Raw genomic sequence first — 25537 nt, forward strand, 5'->3', positions numbered from 1 at the left:
AGTTTGCTAAATTCATTTCTGAATATATAATTGTTTCGAAAAGAGACAGAGGAATACATTCGCACCATCAAGGTGTTTAAAGTAAAAAAAAAAGCCTGAAAGAACACTGGAATCTTTAATTGTTAAGATTTGTTGACTTTTACACCTCTAGAAATATGTTTATTTTTTGTGTTACTTCGGTATGTGTATATATATATATATATATATATATATATATATTAAATATAATAATATATACTAATATATATATATAATATAGTACAACATCATATATTACTCGTTTGTTGTATTATATATTTTAATGTTTGTGTTAAAGCAATATAAATATATATAATCTACCGTGTTCAGTCCCTCGCGTTTGTTACCCAAAGGCAGGTGTATGGACACAGTGCCCCCCTCCCATTAGAAATCTCATACTGTATAAGCATTTCCTTACAGCAGTAGGAGGTTATACATGGCGTAGTCAATCTATATTGATTTTTAAACTCGCTGTATACGAATTACATGTGGTGAGCAGTACATAATTAACAGATGCACCACCGTGCAAAACGAAAGCTTTGGATTCAACAACAAATAATATAAACACCAGTAAAAGTACTTAAAAAATGTTATTTGAAAGTTCATCTTTAATATTTGCGTACTTGCAGTAGTCAGATCTGGGCCACATTTGCTTGAGAAGCTGAGAAAAATGGGTCTGAACTTCAGAGGCTGTTGCTGTTTGCATGTCTTTCCCACAGCTTCGTGAGTACACAATAACTGTTGATAGTAACCAGTGCCCTGGCACACAGGACAGTTATGCTGAGAAATAATCACCTGTGAGTAAATACCGCTTAAAATAGGAGCGAGACGGGTGAGTGTCGCAATACGCATTTCATTTATATATTTTAATTACAAAAATGTATTTATACATATCTTCTAGTTTGTTGTACAATATATTTGTCAAATGTATGGAATTGGACATACAATACAAATAATGTATACATGCATGTTAACTTTGTTACACTCTTCGTATATGGACCAGCTCTGCGTATCCTTATTATTAAATGTATACATAGACATGTTAGCATTACAAACCTGAGCGTTCTTTTAGTTTCTTTTCTGGAACTATCGCTACAATACTAAAACGTCATTCAATAATAAATATCAGTTACTGCATGTTTCATTTCTTTTTGTCTCTGAAATAATGAAAGCAGTTTATTGAATATGGATCTTGATACGGTACCACAGTGCTCCACTGATTACATGGTACCCAGGTCCTACCATTGCCAAGCAATTACTATGTAAAATGGCTTGTGCTGCCCTTGTGGTACCGTTTCCCTTACCACAACACCATGGCAGTGACACTATACCATGTGGCACATCACCAGTTAATGGATGGGCTGTGGTGCTCAATTCATAGCATACTGAGGTTTGTTTTTGAGTGCGGTGGCTATATGGCTGCCAACCGTTTACAGAAAACAGGAACACGGTAGAATGAGTAGACGTTGTTTTTGTTCACAAAAAAAAAAAATCGAATGATCTGATACTTGTAACACAAACCCTCGACTCTGAGAAAGACATTTGTAAAAACGGGTGTCTGCTTGACAGGTGTGCACTCAGTTTATGATGTGAGTGAAGGAGTAGCGGGTAAGAGCTGCTGCTTGGCCCATTTAAACTCACTTTACTGTTTCATTTTAAAGTGGAGTGCTTGATAAACTAGATCCATTTCATGATGGTGCACAGTTACTGTTGACAGCTCTTTTTAAATAATTATAATTGTGCATTTTATGGCTAATCTTTTAGGTTAAGTAATAAGTAGTTATTTGTTTTGAAAGTACCCATTTGTTTACAAATCCTTTCAGTAGCTCTACTTGAGACTTACTAGGAAGCTGGCTTTATCATGTAGAAGTGCCTTTCAGGCAAGACAAGCAATAGCAACAACCAACATCCATGTGATCCATGGAGGACATGGTCAAAAAGCAGCCAAACCCACTTAATATCACTCCTGGTGTCACCTTTTGCTTATTATTACAACATTCAAATAAAATGGGACCCAACAAGGACAAGATCACCATTAGATTATCAAACTCTTTAATAGTATTCATATTAACAGTCATACAACAAGACAGAAGAATGAAAAGATTTGCAAGGCGCTGTCGAGTATTGAAACGGCCTGACATATAACGATAACACAATACAACAGACAGCATCTCTGAGCATTGAAAAGACCTTATATTAATGAACGCTAAGACATTTTATTAATGAACAATGTACTGAATCAAAGTGAAGCTGCCTTTCGAATGTCAATGTGTAACTGATTCCAGGATTCAGGAGCTCTGTACCTAAAAGATGTCTGGCCTGTCTTTGTTCTAGTCATTGTTCCCTCAAATATAACACTCATTCACTTCACTTGCTAACATGGATTGCAAGTATCTAGGACCATCATCTTGTAAAGCAAAGAGGCAATATGAGACTGCAATGGTAACAGACCCATGTTAGTGTCCATCAGGCAGTGGTGAGCAAACCTACACACTTCATCCATGTTTAATGTTCTTCAGGTTATTGGTGAACCGTCCCTATTTACTGTCAGTCCCTTTGAAGTGATCTTAAAAGGGCCTGACTGTAACTGCTGAGTTAAAGCCTAGATTAGGGGTTCCCAACTTGTCTGTAAACTTTATGATTCCACCCAATAGCTTGCATAGGAAGTATTATCCCAAGTGGTAGTGAAGAGAAGGTTGACTTCCCATCTTCACCATGAGTGCCCGGGGTTCCGAGTCACCGCCAGGGCTGCCAGAGTCTGAGAGCAGCCAGGCGAGGGCAGTGCTGACTGCGCATGCGCACTCCAGTATCGCACGGAGCAAGGAGCAGACCCGAGACGAGCTGGAGAAGATCAAGAGGAGAGTCCAGCATGTAAGAACCGGCTGATATTTTATTAGAAATGTACAGTAGCTGGTGCTTCGATCTTTCCTCACTCAAGCAAAGTGTGTTGAAATATAATAGCAAATAACCGTAGCTAACAAAATTAATCTTACCCATTGTGTACTCCCAATTAAATTTGTTCAGACATCTGGTACTAGACAAAGTTATCAGTTTACTTGCCTTGCCTCCCAGGAAATCTGTTAATGCCTTACCTCCTTGGTGATTTCACCCCAGCAATGGGTCAAAGCGTATTGCTGTCTGAAAGCAATTAATTGGGGAACCTGCTAATTGGTTATTAACAGGAAAGAAACCAGTGACAAGGGACAGGAATTGCAAGACAGTTAAAAGCATAGCTTGCCTAACAGATATTTCTTTAGCCCAGGATAGTAATAGCATGTTTTAAAATGAAAATCCATGTTCAAAGCTGAGATGTGGGGCCAAGTGGAGTCCCAATACCTTCCGCGCAGTAAGGGAGTTTATAATGTGGTGGCAGTAAAGAGGAGTTTCATTCTAAAACAAGTGAAAATAAAGTCTGTCTGCAGCAAAATGACAGTCCGAGGACGAACCTCCTTTTTGAAAACACCATGCCAGAAACTTCAAATGGGGTTTCCTCTGCTTTAAAAAGGCAGGGCTTCTGAAGTCCTTGCACAGGTTGAGATGTTTGAAATGAATCGTTGTTTTGTGTTGCAGACGGTGCAGGCGTTTGAACTGGCCGATAACCGCCCGTCCCTGGAGAGTCTGCAGCAGGCTAACATGCAGTTTGTGGAGGACATGGTGAGTGTAATCGCCACATGAGAAATAAATACACTTCCTCCTAGTGGAGACCTGGTGCTTACTAAACACCTTCCTATCTGGGCAAATGCTACACGAAAATGTTCTCCAGATTCTAGAAATGCAGAATGACATTTGGTGGGGCTATTTATGCATCTCCTCAGCGACAAGGAAGCGCTTATCATATTGTGATGAAAGTAGAGTATCAGAATTGGGGTGTATCCTGGAGCTGTCTGTATGCCTCAAATTATATTTTTACATTATATTGCTCAAAACAAAGATCTGAGTAACTTCACAAGGGGGGTGGTAGTACAGGTAGCTGGTCTCTCGATGCAGGGGCTGCATTGGCCATTGTGCCCAGCAGGACAGTCTCTCTGGTGTTCCTGGAATGACAGCGTATACAGAACACTGCCAATATGTTGATACCAATGCAGATGTTAAGGGGTTTCTAGTATTGCCTGCCATTATGAAGTATATAAAAAGTATGGGCAATTCTGGTCAAATCCAAGTTTACAGCTACTTTTCTTTAAGGAATATTACTGTTTAATAAGAACGTCATTGTTGACTCTGCCCTTGTCTCTCCAGGACCATTTAGAAGTGATTGTAGGGAACCAGGTGAACAAGAAGAAGTACCAGCAGCGGGTGACAGTGTTCATTGTGGGATACCAGCAGCTGTGTGGAGAGAGGAAGCACATTCTCTCCCAGCTCAACGAGGTGAGTCATTAAGCAGCTGCAATGGGCATACCTTGTCATGCTTTACTGAAAGCCAAGGGGCTACAGCTCTGGGAAGCTGTCACAAGCACTTCCACCATAAGGATAAGGATATATTGATTGAAGCCATCCGTGTGCAAGTCCTTCTTTCTGAAATAATAAAAACATATTAGAAATTCCTAACTTTCTAGACACCTAGTCAAAAAGTAGGCCACTGAGTTTCTTTTAAAGTTTGGCTAGTTCTAATTTAGCACTGTTGAGTGTTTTGTAGCTATGGATGATGCACACATACTTTATCAAAGGGAACTGTCAAGGCTCATTTTGACTCAATTTTTGGGGAAATCGGGTTTAGCCCTGATTTATAAAACTTGGCAGGTAGAAATTTGGCTTTAGTGAGTTTAACCCTGATGTGGGTCGTTTGTTTTCTGGCTGGCCAGTGACCGAATGCTCTTGTGTAGTTTTTTATCCAGAATGCTAAACTGGGGGAGGAGGACAGCATCTCCACTTCTGAATACCTGGACATTGAACTGGACGATGTGGCCATGCAGGTAATGGCCAGCTTCACCCCTGTCAAGTAATGACCAAGCCTTTCACATTTACAACAAATTCACTGTATTGGTTTTAAATGTGCAGTTTTGAAAGAAACACACATTATTGCAAACATGTATTTTCATTTTAAAACATCACATCTGCTGCTACACTATGTTTTGTGGAAAGTTCTCCAGTTACATGCTTTTCTCTTAGGAAATCTGTTGCTTCCAGGGTCATTTCACCTCAGAACTGGGTCAAAGTACGTTACTGGCTGAAGTCCGGTAAATGAAGCAGCTGGTTGGTTAAGGACAGGAAAGGCGTGACCGAGAAAGTATTATCAGAAAGCAAGGCTTGCAAACCTAGTGTAGTACCAGAAATCATGTTAAAAAGTTTATTTCACAGTTGAGACTTGTAAAGTGTTTGTATAACCATGGTGTAGGACATGCATGGGATTATTTTGTAAGATACAATCACTTTAAATATTAAAACATTATCACCAAGGCTAATTAGTCTATGGTAAAGTGCATCTAATTTGTTTAAATTCCCATCCATTGACTTTCCAGAAAAACCGCTGTAGCTGTGTAATGCTTCAAGGCTGCATGTGCTTGTTTGACAGGTAAAGGATGCCCTGACTGCAGCTGAACGGACAGCTGTCAGGCTGGCAGAGATCAGCCAAGAGATTATCAGCTACATGAGCAGAACAGCCATTCCCAACACCCAAAAGAGGTGAGGCTTTCCATTGCTCCTGCAAGCTTAGAGCTCTTTTTAGTTCTTTTTTTGTAAAATGCCCACGGATGCTTGAGCACGACTGACTCTACAGAAATTAAATTGGTTTATTTCTTTAGATATGTAGAGAGATTTGGTTGTGAAATGTTCAGCAGCTTAGGAATGGTTGAAGAAGATTTGATTTATTTTTTGAAACCACACTTTCTATGCTAGCAATTTTACTAAGGCTTTCTATGCTTTTTTTTTTTTTTTTTTACTAGTAAAGCAAAATTAAGATTGCATGTTCAAAGTTGCTGCCTTCTCGTGAGTACTGCCTGACTCCAATGCAGTAATGTCTCAGCTCTTCTTTGGGAAGTACTCAAAAGGAGGTGGTGACTTGGATTCTACAGGCATGCAGATTAGATCCTGATGCAAAAAAATAATTACAATTCAATGATGGAGAAACAGAACTCAGAATCACTCAGACTGACTTAATAAAAAGATAAGGAAATGACGATAAGAAATAGTGAGTGAGGCTGCTCTATAGCTTCCTCTGCTGAGGCATGTTGGAAGGGTTATATTAGTGTTCACACAGTAAGTTTATAACTCATATCACAAGCTAGTTTGCACTGTGACCATTGTTTAATCAACTTAGTGCTGATATTCATGGTTGTTTATTTTTGGGCAAGCAAGGACTTGCGTGTTTATGAGCTTCAAGCTTTGTCACGAGTATCTACCCATTTAACCCTTTCCTTTGCCTTGAATAACAACTGACACTAAAGGGAGCTAACAAGCTCAAAATTATCTGGAGGTGCTGTCTAAATATGAGGGTTAGCCGAGGAACATGTCCAAAATGCCTTTATTCCCTCTTAACATATATAACATGCTGTGAATTTTCGGGTCCCCCTTTTATTGTTCCAGTTTTATTTTGTGTTCACAGTGTTAATTTAGTACACCACTTTAAATACTGCTGCATGTGATCTGTTTTATGATCTAAACAGTGGCGGATCCTAATAGCCCTTAGAAAATTGAACACATGAAATTTGTATGATAATTTATCAGTTTTCCCATGGTTAAATTATGCATTTCCATGTCTTTAAATATGCTTTACCAAACCTGGGCTTCACAATGCTCACCCTTGCCTTACCATGCTTTCACTGTGCAGCATTATACTTTGTTGTGCTTCTGCTAAGGTCCGCTTTTATAAGGACCACCTATTTCTCATCTATAAACCAATATTATTATTTCTTCATTTTAATCCAGTTGTATCAATATTCTGCAAAAGCAAAATGCTAATTCCTATAGACACCACAACAGGCCTTTCCCAAAAATTTGAACTTATTATTGATATAGACTGGCACCCAGTGCTCGCTTCCTGTTTGGTTTCCTGTGGTTACTGTGCTGAGAGCTTTGGAACAGCCATTGTAAACACGATGAACTCCTGCTGTAGCCAAGTAGCTGTAATAGCAAGGGAAGAGTGTTTGTTCAGAGCCTATCATGTGAGCTGATGGTAAATACAAGTCAAACTGCATCATGTCTGAACCAAGCAGATAACAGCTTTCGTTTAGATTGAAACTGCTCTGTCTAACATATTAGTGCACAGTATCAGAGCCAGAACTGCAAACGCTATGAAGTAACCCCACAACATTATATAATCATTTCCTCAGTCTATTATCTGGTGCATTGAGAGATTTTGCTGGCTATTCTCATCGAAAACAAAATCATACTGCCTGTTGCTTCTGTTCAATGACCTACAGGCGCCCTCTTGTGGCTGTTTAATGTACGCATTATAAACTTGCACTATTTTTAATCAGTTTAAGATGTTTATGTCTGTTAACTTGCATTAAACTAAACGTGTCCATGTCCATTTTTATTAAAGGAAATCTGCTGAGAACAAGTAAGTATTTTTATGCACCATAGGATGGGTTAGCCTCTGTCATGCCCTTGTATTTAAATCTGTTTTGGGATTTACTGGCTGGCTGAATTCTTGTGTTCGTCAATACGGGCCTTATAAAAATGTTCCCATGCTTATCTCATGGTAACATTATGCATGTACCACAGTTTTCCAGGTTTAATATGTTTTACCATACCTATTTAGGCTTTACAGTGCTAACCCATGCTTTCCCTCTGCTTTATTACAATATATTTTTTATTAAGGCAAACTCTTGTGAATGAGTTTTTAATGTGCATGAACACACACATTGTCATTGAGGTGATCATGTAGCTCCTCGGTGTAGGGAATGTGTCCTTTGTCTCTCCCTGCTGTGCAGGTCTCACAGTAAGGACTGTGTCCCTTGTTCTTCCCTGCTGTGCAGGTCTCACAGCAAGGACTGTCTCCTTTGTCTCCCCCCGCTGTGCAGGTCTCGCAATAAGCTGGACAAGGCAGTGAACCAGGCCAGAGAGGACATCCTCCAGCTGACTGGCAAATTGCTGCAGACACAGGCAGGTAGGCATCACCATCTGGGGGCTCAGGCATTCCTCACAACTTCGACCTCTAAGACACCAGGACTCGACTTACTACACCCTTCACCATGCTTAAATAGACTGGGGCCTGAATTCAAACATGTGTGATGGCACCATACGCAACAGCTTTGAAGTGGATGATCAGAGTGTGCAGCAGCAGTGCTGGTATTCATGCCTGAGGGATCAGGGAGTGTGTTCAGCTCCCTCACACAGGATCAGGGAATGTGTTCAGCACCCTCGCACAGGATCAGGGAATGTGTTCAGCTCCCTCGCACAGGATCAGGGAGTGTGTTCAGCTCCCTCACACAGGATCAGGGAATGTGTTCAGCTCCCTCGCACAGGATCAGGGAATGTGTTCAGCTCCCTCACACATGATCAGGGAGTGTGTTCAGCTCCCTCGCACAGGATCAGGGAATGTGTTCAGCTCTCTCGCACAGGATCAGGGAATGTGTTCAGCTCCCTCGCACAGGATCAGGGAATGTGTTCAGCTCCCTCGCACAGGATCAGGGAGTGTGTTCAGCTCCCTTGCACAGGATCAGGGAGTGTGTTCAGCTCCCTCACACGGTTTTGTGCTGTTTTATGTTTCAGATCTCGAGTACAAAGATGAGAGACTGAAAGAGATGTTAAAACAAAATGAGGCCAAGTTTCTGGAAAGCCAGTATTTCAGATCCCAGCTGGAAACCACAAAGGTACCACAGCACTATTTAAAAGGGATGTCATTTCAATTTTCCTAATATTTTTCTTTTATTAAAGTCATTGTACAACCTTGAATTTCTTCATTTATGAATACAAGGTTAAGATGTAAACATTGGTTCTTATTCACAAAGATTTTCAATGTTGGAAACTTGTCTAACTTTGTTTACTAAGCTGAAGAAGACTTTAAAGTGGTTGTAGCTTGCAAAATACTTTCAAGAATATTACCTGTCATGCAATTCCATTCGTTCATTCATGAGCCTCAAAGGTATCTGAAGAAACATCTGATTTTGCCCCCATGTATTTTCATTTTAAAAATGGCACCTGAAACAACAGTAGGTGATAGCAAGTTCTCCGTTTGCTTCCCATCTATTCCATCTGTTCCAGTTGCACTCCCTGGGTCATTTCACCAGTGTCCAGCAGTTAACAATAGGATGTTCCATACAGACCACTCTGAGCAGTGTCCAGCAGTTAACAATAGAGAGGGTCTGTACAGGCCACTCTGAGCAGTGTCCAGCAGTTCACACCAGAGATGTTTACACTTTCACTCTCTGTGTGTCTCTGCTTGTCTCTGTATAGGCCACTCTGAGCAGTGTCCAGCAGGAGCTGGGGTTGCAGATATCCATGAGGGAGGCAGAGGTGAGGAGACAGGCAGCCCGCATCACTGAGCTGGAGAGAGAGCTGCAGGAGAAGGGAGTCAACCAGGGGAGCAACCAGGAGGTCCAGCCACCAGCCACACAGGTACTGTACACCCACTAGGAGGCCACACCACCAGCCCTGAGAAAGCAGACCTTGTATCGGCTGGTGTGGGAATGTAATAATAGGACACTAGGCACAAAGCTACACTCACAGGCTGTTTGATAGCCTGCCTTCATACATACACAAAGTGAAGTGCATATCATTACAGGTATGTAAGTTACAATGTCATTGTGTAAAATAATAGAAGGCAAGACTCAAAAAACCTTGTTTCATTGCCTTCTGTGTTACGGAAGCGAAAAGGAAATGCAAACATCAAGATACTCATTCTGGTGTCCCCAAGTGGCTCATCTGGTAAAAGCATGGCCACGTGGTGTGCAGGGTGAGTCATACAGTCAGACAAGTGTCCTGGCTGGGTGCTGTCAGCTGAACGCAGAGTCGCATCCTGGCTGTATAAAGTCGCAGTCTTCGCTTGGAGTCTGGAGGAAGAGTTGCATTGGCTCTGGCGCTATCATTGGTTAGGGAGGCTAAATCAGCAGGGACTGAGACTCCCTCAGTGCTGCTGTTGATTCTACTGTTAACAACATTTATAAAAGTGTGCTGAAAACACTTTGGGGCTGATTGTGTCTAACAGAAAAAAACATCTCCCTCGCAAGTATAAACTTCAACAAGGTCTTGGGCGTCTATCCACTACAGAGATGGTTTATTTCCTCTTACACTTAACCAGTGCTAAAATAAATAGTTATTTGAGTCATTTTAAAAATATATTTTATGAAGGACCCATGACAGCTTCCCTTTAGCTGGTTATTGTATTTACACAGGAATGCAAGTGCCCCTCTGTGAAGCTGTAGTTTACCTTGGTTATCCATGTTTGAATGCAGGCCGCTGTGTGGTCTCTCCCCAGGACAGTGAGTGTGTTCAGCCTGGGACTAGCACCTCTGAAGCAGCCGCCATGGAGGGGCCGCGGGGGCAGAGAGGAGAGGGGGACCCGGGGTGCGGGGTAGATATCGAGGACCTAAAGGAAAACAGCCAGCTACGCATTACAGAGCTGCAGCGGGGCAACATGGTGAGTACATACTGCATGAGCGGCGTTGGTTTCATTGGACTGCCTTGACAATAACAAGAACAAACAACAGAGACACACTCTTCTCATTACTTTATTTACCTTTCAAATTATACAAACTGTACTTCGGTGTTAACGTGATAAATGTAACCCAATGTGCTCTCTATTTATTGCATCAAGAGGACTATTGACTGAATCTCTTTAAGGACAAACCAGTTGTGAATAGGAAGAGAGAGGAACTAAGCATCTCAGCAACAGTGACATGGAACATTTTTAGCTTCAGATGGCTGTCAGATACATGATTATTGCACATAATTATGAATAGGTCTGCATTAAATCAAAATTATGGCAGCGCCATGAAATTTCTAAAGCATAGAGCCATAAAATATTATTTATTTGGATTGTAATACTCACACTGTACAATGTAGTTCTGGGCTGTGAGCCGCTACAGTAAAAGACAGGTCATTGTTAATGAATTCTGGTGAGAAGTGTGTGTTCTTTCCCTGTCTGCTGGCTCATTTTCCATGTTTTTTGTTTCTGGTGCAGATCAATGTTGCTGAGCTCCAAGAGAAACTGCAGGGGCAACAGATCAGCCAGCAAGATGCACAAAGAGGTAAGGAGGCTGGAGCACATCACTAGGACCATCTCTACTCCTTCACTGCAGCTTACTGGACCTACAATAGGTCTGATATGCTACATCTGTAGACCTGAGATGTGTTTATACTAAGATGTAATAATTAGAAGGTACTAGATTTCCGCTGGTTTGTCTAGACTGGTACCAGGCAGTCTCCATTGCACAAACCAACCTTTGGGAGAAGACGAAGAACAAATGACTCATCCGGTCGCTCTGCATTGGCAGGAAATGGATCATTTTTAATTATATCTGATACTGAAAATACAAGGCTAAGAAAAGTTCAGAAAAACAGAGCATGCCTCTTGAGAGAGGAAGTTATACAAGCAAAAGCACATTTTACAGCTTATCGAATGCAGAACTCTTTTCTGTGTATATAAACTAATATCTAAAAAAAAGTATTTTCAGATTTTAAATGTTGAGGTGAAATTGAGACTTGTGAGGCACTTTCAAAATAGAAATACTGCTCCTGACAATTTTTCATTCAACCAAATAGTTTTCTTTTCGAATATGTCAATATTGTACTAATATTTAGACTGGGTTCCGTCGTGTCAGTCTGGGTTGCAGCCCCATGGCCCGCTCTCCTCCTGTGCTCTTGTTTCAGAGCTGCTGGACACAGAGAGGCGACAGCTGGAGGCAGTGAGGCAGGCCCACGAGGCAGAGCTCCGGCAACTCCGAGACTGGCAGAGGGAGCAGAGGAGGCAGCTGCTGGTAAAGACTCCTGAACCCCTGTCCAGAGCCTGTCGCCTGTGCCTTCAGGTCTACATGCCCCAGCTCACGTTGTGCTGCTTTCTACCTTTCTTTGCAGGGTGTAGAGGAATTCCTGTTTGAGGAGCTGGATTTTGAGAGTGACTTCAGCAGCAGCGAGGAGTCCCAACCCAGCATCACAGCTGAGCTGGAGCGGGAGCAGGTAGGTCTTCTAGATTTCTTTTACTGCTTAAATAAAATCCTATGCTGGTTTGCTGAAGGAGGTTTCAAGATTACTCACTAAATATCTGGATACCCTGATCAGTGACTCACCCCCTCTTGGTTAGTTGGTTGTGTCATTAAGATTATTTGTTGTATTGACTTGACAGGTATAACAAACAACCATAAATGAAAACTGTTTAGTAATCTTACAGCTGTCTCCACAAAACGTCTTGTAGATTTTTCTTCCACGATTGCGCCTAATATATTCTATTATAATCAAATATCTTTGATCACTCCAAGACGGCTGAATGAATTTCTTTCAGATTGTACTGAGAGATGACCCGTCAAATAAAGGTCTACTATTTGGTTTTTAATTTGGTAGGTGAATCTTTAACATGGTAGCACGTTCTTTTTAAATGGCATTCTATACACTTCTCAGATCAAATAACAGCACAGATGCGAATTACAAACAAAATACAGTAAACTGCAGTGTGTTAAGTGATCACAAAATCTCTCTGTAATAAGTTTTGGTGTATAAAGATTGAGACTGGCAACCATTGTTCAGTAAAATCAGAAACCCTTACTATATGTTACTACATCAAACTTATATCTTTGTCCTTTGTGTAGCAAACATTGTTAGATGTGGATCCACAACATAATGACAACCCAACAAATGAGGGAGCAGAAAATAGTCTTTTACCCGAGTGGTCTCTCCAGCCAGAGGAAGAGACTGGCCAGCCACCCTCGGAGGAGGGACAGGAGGACCACTCTGAGGGGACTGACTCTACTGGAGGTGAGGGGCAGTCCGCACTGGAACTCTCTTCTTCCATCCAGGGTAATGTGTGATTGTGCTTTCAATGTACCACACAGTATCAGTTATGCTGGATATCTCCAATTAATTACAATTTTAAAAAGGAAAACAGAAATGAATTCTCACGTAAGCACGAAATAAATTACCTGACAAACATTTGGACTAGAACACAAAACTTTGATGTTGAATTTATTTAGAATTCTTTAAGTATTTATAGATGACTTTTCACCAAAAAAAAAAAAAAAAAAAAAAAAAAAAAAGTTTTATTCAGGACTGTTTTTAGAAAAGTCATTTGGAAAATCAAGTTTGCGGATTAGGAAAATTCTCAACTGTTTTAGAGAGACTTTAGATGTTTCTATTGGAGTATTTTAAACCACTTTAAGAAACAGTGCTTAAAAAAACGTTCCTTAAAACATTACTTAAGATTTTGTGTATAGGGCCTAATTATTACTCATACTTGCTTTTTTCTTGAAAATATGTTTAATGATAAACGTCCATTTATACAAAATGCTCAGCCGAAAACATGCAAAACACTTATCTTGTGTTTCCAGGGAGCACCAGGGTTTCCCCTAGTACAGAGGGCACTGCTGTACCCAAGGAGCCCAGAGAAGAGGTTGTTTCTGACCAGGCTCTCAAGCCAAATAGTCCAGAAACAGGTGCCACTGCACTTGACTGCAAAAAAGAGGAAGCCAGCTGGGTAAGGGTTAGATTGATGGATCTGTAAGCAACGTCTAGAAATCCTACTGTTTATGTAACATACTAACATAATATGTCACAATTGACGCTAAAGTGTTATATTAACGCTCCCCTTGACTCTTTCTGCTGCTGTGAGCTACGTATTGTTGAGCACTTGTTTTTAAACCGAGTTACTATTGTTTAGAGTTATCAATCGGAACGGAGTACCCTTCCATTCAGTCTTTTGAATCAAGATCCTCAAATACTTTGATTGGCAGATTTCAACGTGACATTCAGAAAATGAAATGGAGGCAAGGACAGACAGTCTTCCCTTGACGAGGGATAGGTGGATTCAAATATGAAAGGGTCTATTTGAATGATCTTGACAGTGCCAGATCTTAAACATGTACAAACCTGATGTTTTCTTTTGACCTTGTAGGGAGCTTTACCTACTGAAGACCGGAATGCCATGTTTGCAGTTTACAGGAAGGAGGTAAGCTAAGTGGAAGAAAGGCTATTATACTCTAAAGACTGGTTCTTACTTCAGACACGGAGCAGCCATGAGAGAAAAAAAAAACTCAACACTGGTGAGCAGTTTCCATTGGATCATCTGACAGCAACAGGACTTTATACCAGCCTTTATTACATCACTGTGTCACTCAGTCCCTTGCTTTATACCAGCCTTCATAACATCACCGTTTCACTCAGTCCCTTGACTGGATTGGAAACAGCGGAGGTGAAGGCCTGTGACCTGAACTCTGCACCGTCCAGAGAGGCACACATGATTCTAGATGCATAATATCCATTAGATTTCAAATCTGCATTCAGTTTACCAGCTTGTCACCTGACTTGTCAATGATAAAGTGTTTCTGCTGATAATAAAGAGGAAGTAGAGTTAATGCCCCTTACCTTTTTGTGATGTTTGCAACTGTTCTCAGTGTCAAGGTGTTGTGACATTGAGATCAGGTGCTGCTCTTCATTTCCAGTTCTCTGCCATAGACAAGTGTAAGCGTACATTTGTATATCGCCAGCAATTTTATGGTGCTGGCTCACTAGATGGGCCTGGCTCTAACTTCTAATGATGTAGCCTATGTTACACAAGTCTGTGGCAGGCAACTAAAACTGAATAGCAGCTATGAGCTCTGGTCACCTTAACACAATAAAACAGAAAACACAGTCTTGGAATAACTAGAACCACTCTGAATGATCGCCAGCATCAGAAAAAGGGAAGCGGGAACACTGAAAAATGTCATTTGACATGATACATGTAACCATAATAATGGCAGTGCAGCAAACAGTCAGCTGGGGGGGTGGTAAAATTCTTTTTTTTTCATCTTTAAAACAATTGGTGCCCATGTCTGATTTAATGTTTTTATTTATTTATTTATTTTGTCTGTTCCAGGCAACTATCCAGGTTGAAGCTCTAGAAGCAGAGTTAGAAAAGCTGAGACAGGATAGCCGACAAAAAACTAAGAAACTGAAGAAGCTCTGGAAAGAATCAAAAACCAAATGGGACACGGTAGGGAAGAACAGCTTGTTCCGGGTATGAGTTCTCTTCACAGTGTGTTCTTGTTTAAATTCACTATGAGTTCTCTTCTGTGTGTTCTTCTTCTTTAGATTCACTGCGAGTTCTCTTCACAGTGTGTTATTCTGTTTCCATCATCACATCCTTTACAACATTGTCAGTTTACAATTCAAAGCACCCATTTGGCTGTAATAGAGCTCTGTCTAACCGCTAAGCACATCTGGTACACCAGAGTGTAACTATTAACCTGTCCCCCTGCAACACATTTGTTCTATATGCTATTTATTACACAGGTATTCCTTACATTCACTGGAAGCAGAGTGTTGCAGGGGGACAGGTTAATGGTTACACTCCGATGTACCAGATGTGATTAGAGGTCAGACATGATTCATAGAGCTCTCTTTTAACCACAGGGGTGCTTTTAATCCTTTTTATAAAAGTCTCCAAGATGTGATGACTGAAAATGACGCAAAGGGAATCTTAAAAAGAAGATAACTGTTTTATGTCCAAAATATTGATATCAATAGTGTTGCAGATTGAGCACTCCCCAGAAATCAGGGGCTGATCGGGTGAGGGACATTGATGCTGATTGGACTAATTTATTAATCAAGTGAAGCAACTGAAGAAACAGCTGCTTGGATTTGTGATGAATGCTGTTCTCCACAGAGTTGAAATGTTACTGTATGCGTGTTGAACGATGCCCTCTCAGTTACAGAGGTGTCTGCAGACTCTTCTGTTTCAGGGACTAGAGCCTGGTGTTTCATTGCAGGAGCGGCAGGTTCTCTCTGAGAGACAGGCAGCAGCTCAGAGGGATTGTGAAGCTGCCAGGACTGAACTGCAGAGGCTGACCCAGGTACAGCACACTGTGACAGGCTGCAGTTTGCAACATCATTAAAATAATTTCAACGGCGCAGTGGCATGTATGCTGAGCAGATCAACGCAAAGATGCTGCTTCTGTTTGTAAGGTTTATGGTGTAGAGAAAAACAAATGCACTCATTGATTCTAATAAAGCTGGTGATGAATAAGGAACCAGCACCTCTCAGTGCAAATCTGCAAAGAGGTACAGGCTTTTATTAAGACGTATATTGTGAAACAGGTCACTGAGTCAGGGAGGAGATTAACAGCATTGACAAGGGAGAATGCAACCGAAGTAACTGTAAATATACAAATTGTGTGTTTTGGATGCTAGATTCAGAGAATTACACCCTTATGGTGAAGACAGCAGCTCTGACACACTTTGCTATTTTTGCAATTAACACTCAGTTAGCAGGTGTTTTAGTGAAGGGCTCTGATGTGCAAACAGAACATTTTATCTCCCAAATTCCCTGAAGGGGTTGGAACCTGTAGTCTTTGAGGAACGGTCTTGTATACATGTCTGGTACAGTATAACCAAACAATTTAAACAGGCTCAAATCAGTGGCATCCGGGCTGCCTGTGGAAGCCCGTCACCGTATTCACAGTGTTTGGTTATCATTGCAGTTTCCCCCCTCGTGCCTCAGTTGTCTCCCTTGATTCCCAGAAGGCACCTGGGGACCAGTCTCTGCTCCAGTCTACAGGAGCCCAGGTGAAGGAGACCCTGTGCGGGAGAGAGCAGGGGGGAGCTGCTGTAGGTAAGGAGCGGGCAGTCAGGGTCACCTTTGGCATTTGTTATTATGGTCTAGGCTCGTGGCAGTTTAATTGACTCTACTTGAGCTGGGGGTTGATTTGACCCACCTGTACCCTGATAAGTCAGAGCATTTTCTACACTAGAGAATCCCCCTGGATTGCATCAGCCACCTAGCTGGTTATCCTGGGGTTACCACTAAAAATAGGTACAAATGTTCAAACGTAACAGTAAATGTGGCTTATCCCACATTTATCAAATGAACCACCTAAGTCAAATAGACACTGATGAAGATCACAAATTAGCCAGAATGTTCATAGATTTATCTCAGAGTTTATGATTAAGTGTTTCAAGTTATGGATGAAAATGATCCTAGATTTTCTGGGTTCAAGGCACTCATGAAAGCAAGGTAACTTGCCCATATTGGCCTTCCCCATAAAAATACAGTAAAAAAGCAGGTGCTCTGAACATTCCAGCCCACTGTGATGCTCCTTCCACTTTTGATATTAAAAGTGAACTTCCATTTTGTTGATTAAACTGTTCTTGCTGGCAATGTACTGCATATCTAACTTGAACAGCTAACTGCTCTCTGCCTTATATACTGTTGATAACATGATACGTGTATAAACCAAACAGTGAAAACCACCTGCATGCAACAGAGCACAACAACTGCAAATGTACTTACCAAACATAGTTTTGCAATATTTACAGCAGATGTGGCCATAATCCCTGGCGGATATTAGAACTAGGTTTCTGAAAAAAATATATTTCTAAAATTCCATTTGATAAATCTCATTTTAGGTTGGAAAATGACAGGTGTCACATATAGGTGGGCAATAACATCTGCTGCATTCGTCCAAAGTAAAACTATACGACACTAGTCAAGTAGACAACGTTTCTAGTGCCTTCTTTAGTCCAAGACATTTCCATGTGTTTTATCTGTGCTGGCACCCCTGTATCAGTGACTGCAGTGTTGTTTCAGAGAGGGCTGTGGGTGTGCTGGGGGCCCCTGTCTCTGCTCCTGGCCCAGGTGGTAACTTGAAGGAGGAGGGAGAAGTGGACACACTGAGTGCAGGATTCAGGAGTATCTACTTCATGGTGGCCAGGTTCACAGAGACACTCAAAAACACTCTCTTCAAAGGTAAAACACCTTGCAAATTGATGGTTTTTCTATTCATCCAAAGCACTTTGCATAAAACTCTTAAGGTATAAACAAAGCAGGAAATGGGGTGCCTGAGTGGCTTGCCTGTTAAAAGCACGGCTGCGTGGTGTGCAGAGCGAGTCATACAGTCAGCGCAGCTCTTCACTGGGGATTCCAGAGGGAGCATCCCATTGGTTCTAGGGCTCCTGTGGGTTAGGGAGGCAAAATTGTCAGGGACTGTTTCTCTTCATTGGACTACAGTGGACCTTGCTGCTCAGGCACCTGGCGAACTCAGGCAGACACTTACAGGAATGGCCTTTGTCCTGCAGAGGCCAGTAGCTCACTGACATCCGCTCTCAAGTTCCTGGGTGTAAAGAGGCAGTTGGCTTGGTCGTGGGGTCGGAGGACGCCCACAGAACCTTCAGTTCTCTTGAGCCATGTGGGGAATTGCTGCAGTGAGGGAACATTCTAAAATCAGAAGGAAATCATGGTAAAGTGGTTTGTAAAAATAAAAAATCAATAAATAAATAAAAATAGCAAGAAACTAGTCAATAATGGAACGGTTCCGTCCTTATGGTGCCGCAATCCTTGCAGTATTTATTAGAAATGAACAAATAACAAAATATATTAAAAAAATGTACACAATTATGTATTGCTAACACTGCACAAAATACCAAAACCCAGCAGTTATGTGGACTGCAGTTGTTTTTATTTTGTTATAGCTGGTACTTTTTAAAATTCGCTAGAAAGATATCAGTGCTCAAAATGACATGATCACCTACTTTTTAAAATTCGCTAGAAAGATATCAGTGCTCAAAATGACATGATCACCTACACATGACTTACTAACTTATTATAAATCACAAAAACAAAGACCTTACTTGGGAACTACTAATAAACATTATAATCATTCAGGCGTATGAACACCTTTTAGGATGGTTTGTGTTATGTGACAGTGAAGCAAAGCAAGGTGAAGCTTGATAAACGCATAACATGAACATAGTACAATGGGGGGAAAGTACTCTGCAAATTTCTCTTTTAGAAGTAACATTTCCTTCACCTTAGATATGAATTGGTTTGCTGAAGCTTTGGAGACCCCAGAATTGAGTCTGAGTGGCACTGACCCTCTCACAGCAGAACAGCTGCAGACTGCTTTGAGGAGCTCCGACTCGCAACTTAACAGCACCATTGCAGGTAAATGTATTAGCAAAGAATCGGGAGACCAGAGAGTTCAGCAATAGCGATGTCTCATCCAATAAGTATCATAATGAGATACTTGATGATTAACTCCCCCTTCTAACCACCCTCTACAGAGGAGACCACAAGCAGACCTGCTGCAGTCAGTATTTCAGAAAGGCAAACATTAAGAGCATAGTGACATGAATGTGGGGATCTCAACTTATCCCCATTGACTTCACAAAACCACCTGGCAGTCTCTTCACAAAGCAGACAATGGTGCCCTCCCAAACCCCCCCACCTCAGTAATGGTACCACTGTTTCTCCGCTCCTGTAGTTTTCAGCAGAGTGCTTGGAGCTGACAGCTGTCACTCAACACTGCCAGCAGCTGAGGAGGAGAACACAGGGGAGGCTGCTGGGAAGGTCAAAGGGCAGGACATGGGGCGAGCCATGTAAGAGCTTTTCTGTGTTTATTAATTCAAATTCTATAAATACTGAATGCCATACTAGGTGACATAAAATCCATTGCATAAAATAATTTTCTACAATACAGTCTCCCTCGTTATATTTCATCCTTACCTGTATGCACTCTGTTTCTAAATAGCATGACGAGAGTTTTGGTATTTCATTTATCAATATCACCAAAACCCAGTATTGAAATACAGCATACATGTTTTTCTTTGTTGCAACATTTTCTTGAGTGGAATATATATTTTCAGCCAGTACAGCCTTTCTCAGGCGAAGTCAGTGAAGAGGTGTGTGTTAGTTAACTATGGGTTTGATAATAAGGCTGTGAACTCCTGTAGTTTTATACAGATGTAAACATTTACTTCTAACTATAACTTGATTAGGATAAACTTTGATCAGCTTCTGTACATTTTTATATCTTCTGGAAGCAAATGGATACAATGCAATATTCCTTGTGTAATATAGTCCAGAATACTATGCCTATGGAAACTGTCTAAATATTTGTTGGTACCCTTGGATTTCAATGTGTTTCTTACACTGGTGTTGTTCTCTGCTCCTCATATAGATCCGAGGAACATAAACCCACAGAAAGCCCTCACTTGCACAGATTCACTGTAAGCACAACTCTTGGTCTTTTGTTTTAGGATTCATGTTCCAAATGTGGACAGCTATCATTTCTGGGGTGTCCAGAACAGTCTAATCATTCTTTATGTTCCACAGCCCTGCACTGAGGGAAGGCTCACTGCAGCCCGCTCACCCTTGAAATTGGAGCCGGAGAGCCCCAGTGACCCACGCCGTCCTGGCGAAATGATCATGTTTACCCATCTGGACTTGGAACACAACAAACGAGTGCTCAGACATGCCCTGCGCAGAGGGAGGGTGCCTGCCCAGCTCTGTCAGGTACAATAGCACACCCAGTCTGCTTACTATCAGCAAGTCTGCTTCCTAGGCCATTTTACCTCAGCAGTGACTTTGGGGTCAAAGCAGCTGACTGGCTGCAAAAAATGTCAATTATTAAGGCAAGCAGCTGGTTGGTTAATGGCTGAAATGAATAAGGAAGTGCAAGACTACTTGAATGTAAGACTTGGAAACAGACTTGCAGTATTTCATAAGTTATAACCACTTTAAACAAATCAAATAAACAATAATAATAATTCAGAATAATCTTCAGCACAAAAAAAGGTACACCAATGTTTATTTATTGGTTGGATTTATTGTTTAGACCAGACCATCATGTACATGAGTTCCCCTGGAATGATACCAGCTGCAGCCAGCAGCTTGTTACACATCATTTAATAAGTAGACTAGAAAAACATTTGCATTCGTAATTCTTGAATCGCACTCATTAAAATAAATGTGATCTTGGTCATTAATCAACATTTATTTCACACACTATCAAGACTGTTCCTTGCCATAGGGGCAATGTAACTGCATTCAGCCTACACAGGACATTCTCAGAGGAACTTGAAGCGAGTGTAAAACCTGAATGTAAACTACAGTTAGGTGTATTAACATCTAACAGAGAGCCAAGGTAACCTAATAAGAGACCAACACTCAAACATTTTCCAAGCCCCCCTGTAATGTGGGATGATAAGTTTGGCTGGCTGGCTGTGTTCTTGTTCTTGCACACAGAGTGCCTGCAGGGAGATGAGGATGTACTCCGAGCTGCAGAGGCAGCGCCTGGCTGGCCTGGTCAGACAGTACACAGCCTACCTGGGGATGATGGAGGTGAGGGAGGCCATAACGACAAGCAACAACTCCTCTGCTTGGCACTTGTTACCACGACTGCAGGCTCTACATGTTCAGGTGTGAAACACGATTCTTCTGTGTCTTAAAGCATAGAGAGGCACACAAGCCCTGCATCCAGTCCTGGGATCCAGAACGCTCAATGCTTTAGTTCTGTCTACTGAAATGACCAAGTGCCAGGAATCTGAGCAAGCCCCTGCTAAATCTGCACTGGATTGAACAGGTCTCCCCAGATTCCACGGGTTTACTGGAGGTGTTCATGCTGTTAAAATGGATGGATCAGTTGATTTAAAAGGGGCCTGATTGGCCTGACTCCCAGGTACTGATCTTTTCAATAATATTCACAGAGGCTGTGGCGCTGGAGTCAGCACATGGCTGGGCTCTCTGAACTCAGGGTCCAGCTGGCTCTGTCCATCACTGACACCCTGGGGAGCATTGAGGAGGAGTCGGGCATCTTCCTCATCAAACCTGTGCTGCTCTGGAAGAGGTGAGACTCTACAGCCGAGTAGATACTGTGGGAAGGAGATCACCTCCCTGTCCAAGAACAACTATACTTGATCGTTGTGCTTAAACATTTTCTCTTACTCTACATTGATGCATTTGCGGAAACTTTGATTGGAAAATTTGAATAAAAAGAATTAACAGTAAAATAAATCCTTTAGTTGGAGCTTGCTGGTGGGTTATTCCAGCTGAATAGGATACATGTTATTAAAAAAGCGATGTTGTGTACATGCAAAACAAGAACTGTGTAAATCGTGCCGTCCACATGGTGTCCAAAGGGGGAAGAAATTACCAGTCTGATGAATTTCTTAAAAGCATGTATTAAGGGTTTGCTACTCTACAGACAGACCTCATTGAAACACTCAGGAAGGATTGTCGGCAGGCTCAAGGTCTCCATGAAACCTGACCCTAGTCCGACTCTGGCCCCCTCCAGCCAGACCACAGCCTCACGGACACAGGTACGCAGGGGCATCAAGGAGCTCTGTGAGACTCCACTCCTTCAAGGCACTCACCTTATTGAGGTTTGGAATGAACTTCCATTGAGTGTTATCTTCAAAATATTAAAATGGACAGTCATTAGAATACTGTGAAGTGACATTACCATTGTCTGCTGTAAGTATTTGTACTGTGTCATATTTAAATACTTTACAGGCTCTAGTTCCCAGCCACTTATATGGCACTGTAGAAGAGTCCATAGAGTATAGACTTTACGGGCATATTAGCTTAAGTAGTGATAATAAAAGAAGCCAATACATTCTTTGACAAACAGTAATTTGAAAACAATGAGAAAGTCTTCTTGCCAAAACGTTTGTCAGAATTTAATTAGTAGTTTTTGGTGCTACGACATATTCTACCACTGACTGTGTTAGTAGTTATGGAAGGACATCGGCTTACTGAATTTAAGAGTTCTGTTCAATCCTCTGATTGGTTGCATGCCTTAGGCAGCATCCACCACATGAGCCCAACTACAGCTAGTCAAATTTTACACAAGCAAATAGGGTGCAACGCAACCGTATCTACTTGCTTTAAAATAAAATACCTCAGGTTTTGTCATGGTTTGGTACAGTATATGCTTTGAGACCCAAAGAAAGACATTGTCATTGTTTGCTGTCATTTTCCTGATAGATTTCTGCTACAAATACACTATTGTTTGATCATTAGATAATGAAGAGTTTATCAGGCACCAAAGCAGCCACCACCAGGGCAAATCAAGACCCGGTTTCCACAGTTACCGTGTTGGGTGGGGGAGGCCTCAGAATGTGGAGTGTAAATGATGCAGAACCGGGGAAACCTGGCACCCAGAAACAAGAAAGGGGCATCCTACCCGCTGTACCCAGGCTACTGGAAATGGATGTCAATAAATTTCTCATCAGCCAACATCACGTATGGTGAGTATTATTGTATGAGACAATGATTTTATATATTGAAGTGAGAGTGGTAGTCATATGTCCTGTTCACATCTATCATGTTTATTAATAAACGTCAAGTAACAAAAACAGATCGAAATAAATCACTGTATATACATTGTGAACAAGCTGGCCGTTGATCGGGTTCGTGCCCCTTTAAGAACGTGACCCAGAAGAAAAGCTTTGATTTCTATAAGCGCTTTTGCGCACTGTTATTTAAACAAATAAATCAAGCAAACACCTAGCTCCCTCAGAGTACTCACTAAACATATGTAGGTCCCTGACTGACGCGCCGGACAGCTAAGCTGTTTACCTGACATATAACATGAAAATAAACACTAGCAGATTTTGTAAAAACCCAAACGTAGGTTTTTACCTCACCATAACACTCGAGCTCCTCACTCTACAGTCACACCATTCTGAGCAAACTGGCTGCTTTCCGTAAATACCCTGTACCTGGCTCTAATTTACAATGATAGTCAGGTGCAGGGGATAATTAACAATAAAACAATTAATACAAATAATACAATTAAATTAACCAAATTAAACAAAAGCAATTCAATTAAACAAAGTGTGCATTTTCACATGTTTTTAGGCAGGGAGGAATCTGACCCTCCCCCTGCCATCTTACAACATGTAAAATGTAAGCTTGACATAGAACGATAGAGTCCTTAATGTACCCTCAATAGATTGTGCTGAACTATACCCAGACCAAGTTTCATCACAATTGAATAAGAACTGCACTAGACACATGTAAAAACTTGCCATATGGACGGAGAGACAGACAGACAGCTGCACGGGTAATGAAACACCCAATGAATTGTGCTAAAGAATGCCCTTCACACGTTCATCAGAATGTGACAAATGGGCTCTACTGGATAAATGACAAAGTGTAAGGCTGGCAGACTGCCTCCATACACCTTTACATTAAGGTTTGATAGACTCAAGTATTAATCCAGAATCAAAATGAATTCTTGTTCCTGTCAGCCAATAACCATATATTGAAATGTTTTCCAGCATGAAGAAACTTGAAAGGAGTTCCTCCCTGGACCCAGAGTCCGCCAGTCCCAGGCTCAGCTTGAGAAGCTTCCTGCCAGTGGACAGGACAGTGCCCTGCAGCGTGGGCTTGGCAGGGAAGACGCAGGTTTTGAGAGAGAGTAGCAGGATGTGACTGGGTTTAACTGCTTCGCTTCGGTTTTGTCTCGCACATTTTACATTGGAAAGGACTACGAGCCGTTTTAAAGAAGGTGTTAAAATAAGGCAAATTTTCTGAGAGGAATAAAACAAGTTGGACAAATCTAGAAAGGAAATGGCTTTGTTACAATAGAGCAGTTCCATATTTATGAGTAGATTCTTGCTGGTTTTACACTGTTGAAGTGACTTCAATCCTCTCTGAGTGCCTGTCTTCACACCTGCTTTAAAAGAGGCCCCCATGATGACAGTTTTGCACAAGCACATTTGCTGCACTTTTCCAGGCCTGGAAATGACCAGCCTACATTAAAACTGCAATTCCGATCCTAAAATCCAGTTTTGGAAACCATTCTTGTTTTCAATTTTAGTTTTACCTCAGATTTTTTTTTTTTTGAGTGCTTGACTTCCAGAAACCTCTGGTAACAAAGGTGTGTGTGCTTTTTTTTATTTTAGTCTAAAGAAGTGTTTTGTTTTTTTCTTTTATTCAAAATCCTGACGATCAGGAAACATTCACATTAAGCACACAGAACCCTAAACTACTGTCAGCTTCTTTGGTTGTGTACTTTTTGCTTCATCACCTTGATGTCGGTTTTGTATTTTAAATAAAATGTGTGTTTTTGGATTATTTTGTGTTTGTATTTATTTAATTTTTTTAATGCTGTACTGTAGGTAATTGATGGCATATGTATGGAATGAACCAGTAGCAACACTTGGTCACCAAGGAAATATTTACCTAAGGCTGGTATTGGTAAACACAAGGTCAACTGCAATCATTTCCAGGGATATTAGGTGCTGATGCTAGTTCCAAGAAAGTGCAGGTCTTGTGAGTTCAGAATTGTGCGACTGGGCTGTTAGGTTCCAGGTACATGGATACAATTAACCAGTGTAGCTTCATGGTTGAGGGTAGATTCCCATCCCCAGCTTACTTCTATCTGAGGCAGTAAACATTAAAGAATCGTCATGTGTACCTCCGGAGAGACACCTCACTCACTCATCATAAAATCAGAGCCATCCTGCCTGCAGTGGTGACCCTGCACTTTCTGGTAGTCCTATGGCATTTGTTGTTTGACAACCCCCACTAGAAGATAACACCTTATCGTACTAATGGACCTGCACATGTTTCTGATAAAAAAGAGAAAGCGTTATCGAACCTTTAGACCCTCCAGCAGATAGCTAATCTGTGGTTAAGCAGTTATTGATTTTAAAGCTTAAAAGCCTTGTT

The 25537-nt window shown here is 41.4% G+C and overlaps 1 protein-coding gene across 1 annotated transcript; it reads left to right on the forward strand.

Moving 5' to 3' along the window:
• Nucleotides 1-2347: 2347 nt before the first annotated feature.
• On the forward strand, nt 2348-24940 carry LOC121294480. The gene is made up of 28 exons (XM_041218212.1): nt 2348-2889; nt 3589-3672; nt 4255-4383; nt 4839-4928; nt 5528-5637; nt 7977-8062; nt 8668-8768; nt 9352-9513; nt 10373-10534; nt 11078-11144; nt 11767-11873; nt 11971-12072; nt 12699-12864; nt 13434-13579; nt 13997-14050; nt 14960-15076; nt 15852-15935; nt 16603-16693; nt 17669-17827; nt 18893-19021; nt 19341-19455; nt 20037-20085; nt 20192-20371; nt 21104-21277; nt 21565-21704; nt 22062-22176; nt 22880-23106; nt 24142-24940. Exons 1-28 carry the CDS (start codon nt 2734-2736, stop codon nt 24293-24295), a joined length of 3456 nt encoding a protein of 1151 aa, XP_041074146.1. The 5' UTR covers nt 2348-2733; the 3' UTR covers nt 24296-24940.
• The last annotated feature ends 597 nt before the right edge of the window (nt 24941-25537 follow it).

The sequence above is a fragment of the Polyodon spathula genome, chromosome 19 (genome assembly GCF_017654505.1).
Source record: "Polyodon spathula isolate WHYD16114869_AA chromosome 19, ASM1765450v1, whole genome shotgun sequence".
Taxonomy (NCBI): Eukaryota; Metazoa; Chordata; class Actinopteri; order Acipenseriformes; family Polyodontidae; genus Polyodon; species Polyodon spathula.

What these genes read in the sequence shown, in the direction of transcription:
- LOC121294480 (XM_041218212.1), top strand. Translation starts at nt 2,734, where the DNA reads ATGAGTGCCCGGGGTTCCGAGTCACCGCCAGGGCTGCCAGAGTCTGAG. An exon ending in TGGACGATGTGGCCATGCAG is followed by an intron (nt 4,929 to 5,527) that starts GTAATGGCCAGC and finishes CTTGTTTGACAG; the next exon opens with GTAAAGGATGCCCTGACTGC. An exon ending in CCCAGCTGGAAACCACAAAG is followed by an intron (nt 8,769 to 9,351) that starts GTACCACAGCAC and finishes GTCTCTGTATAG; the next exon opens with GCCACTCTGAGCAGTGTCCA.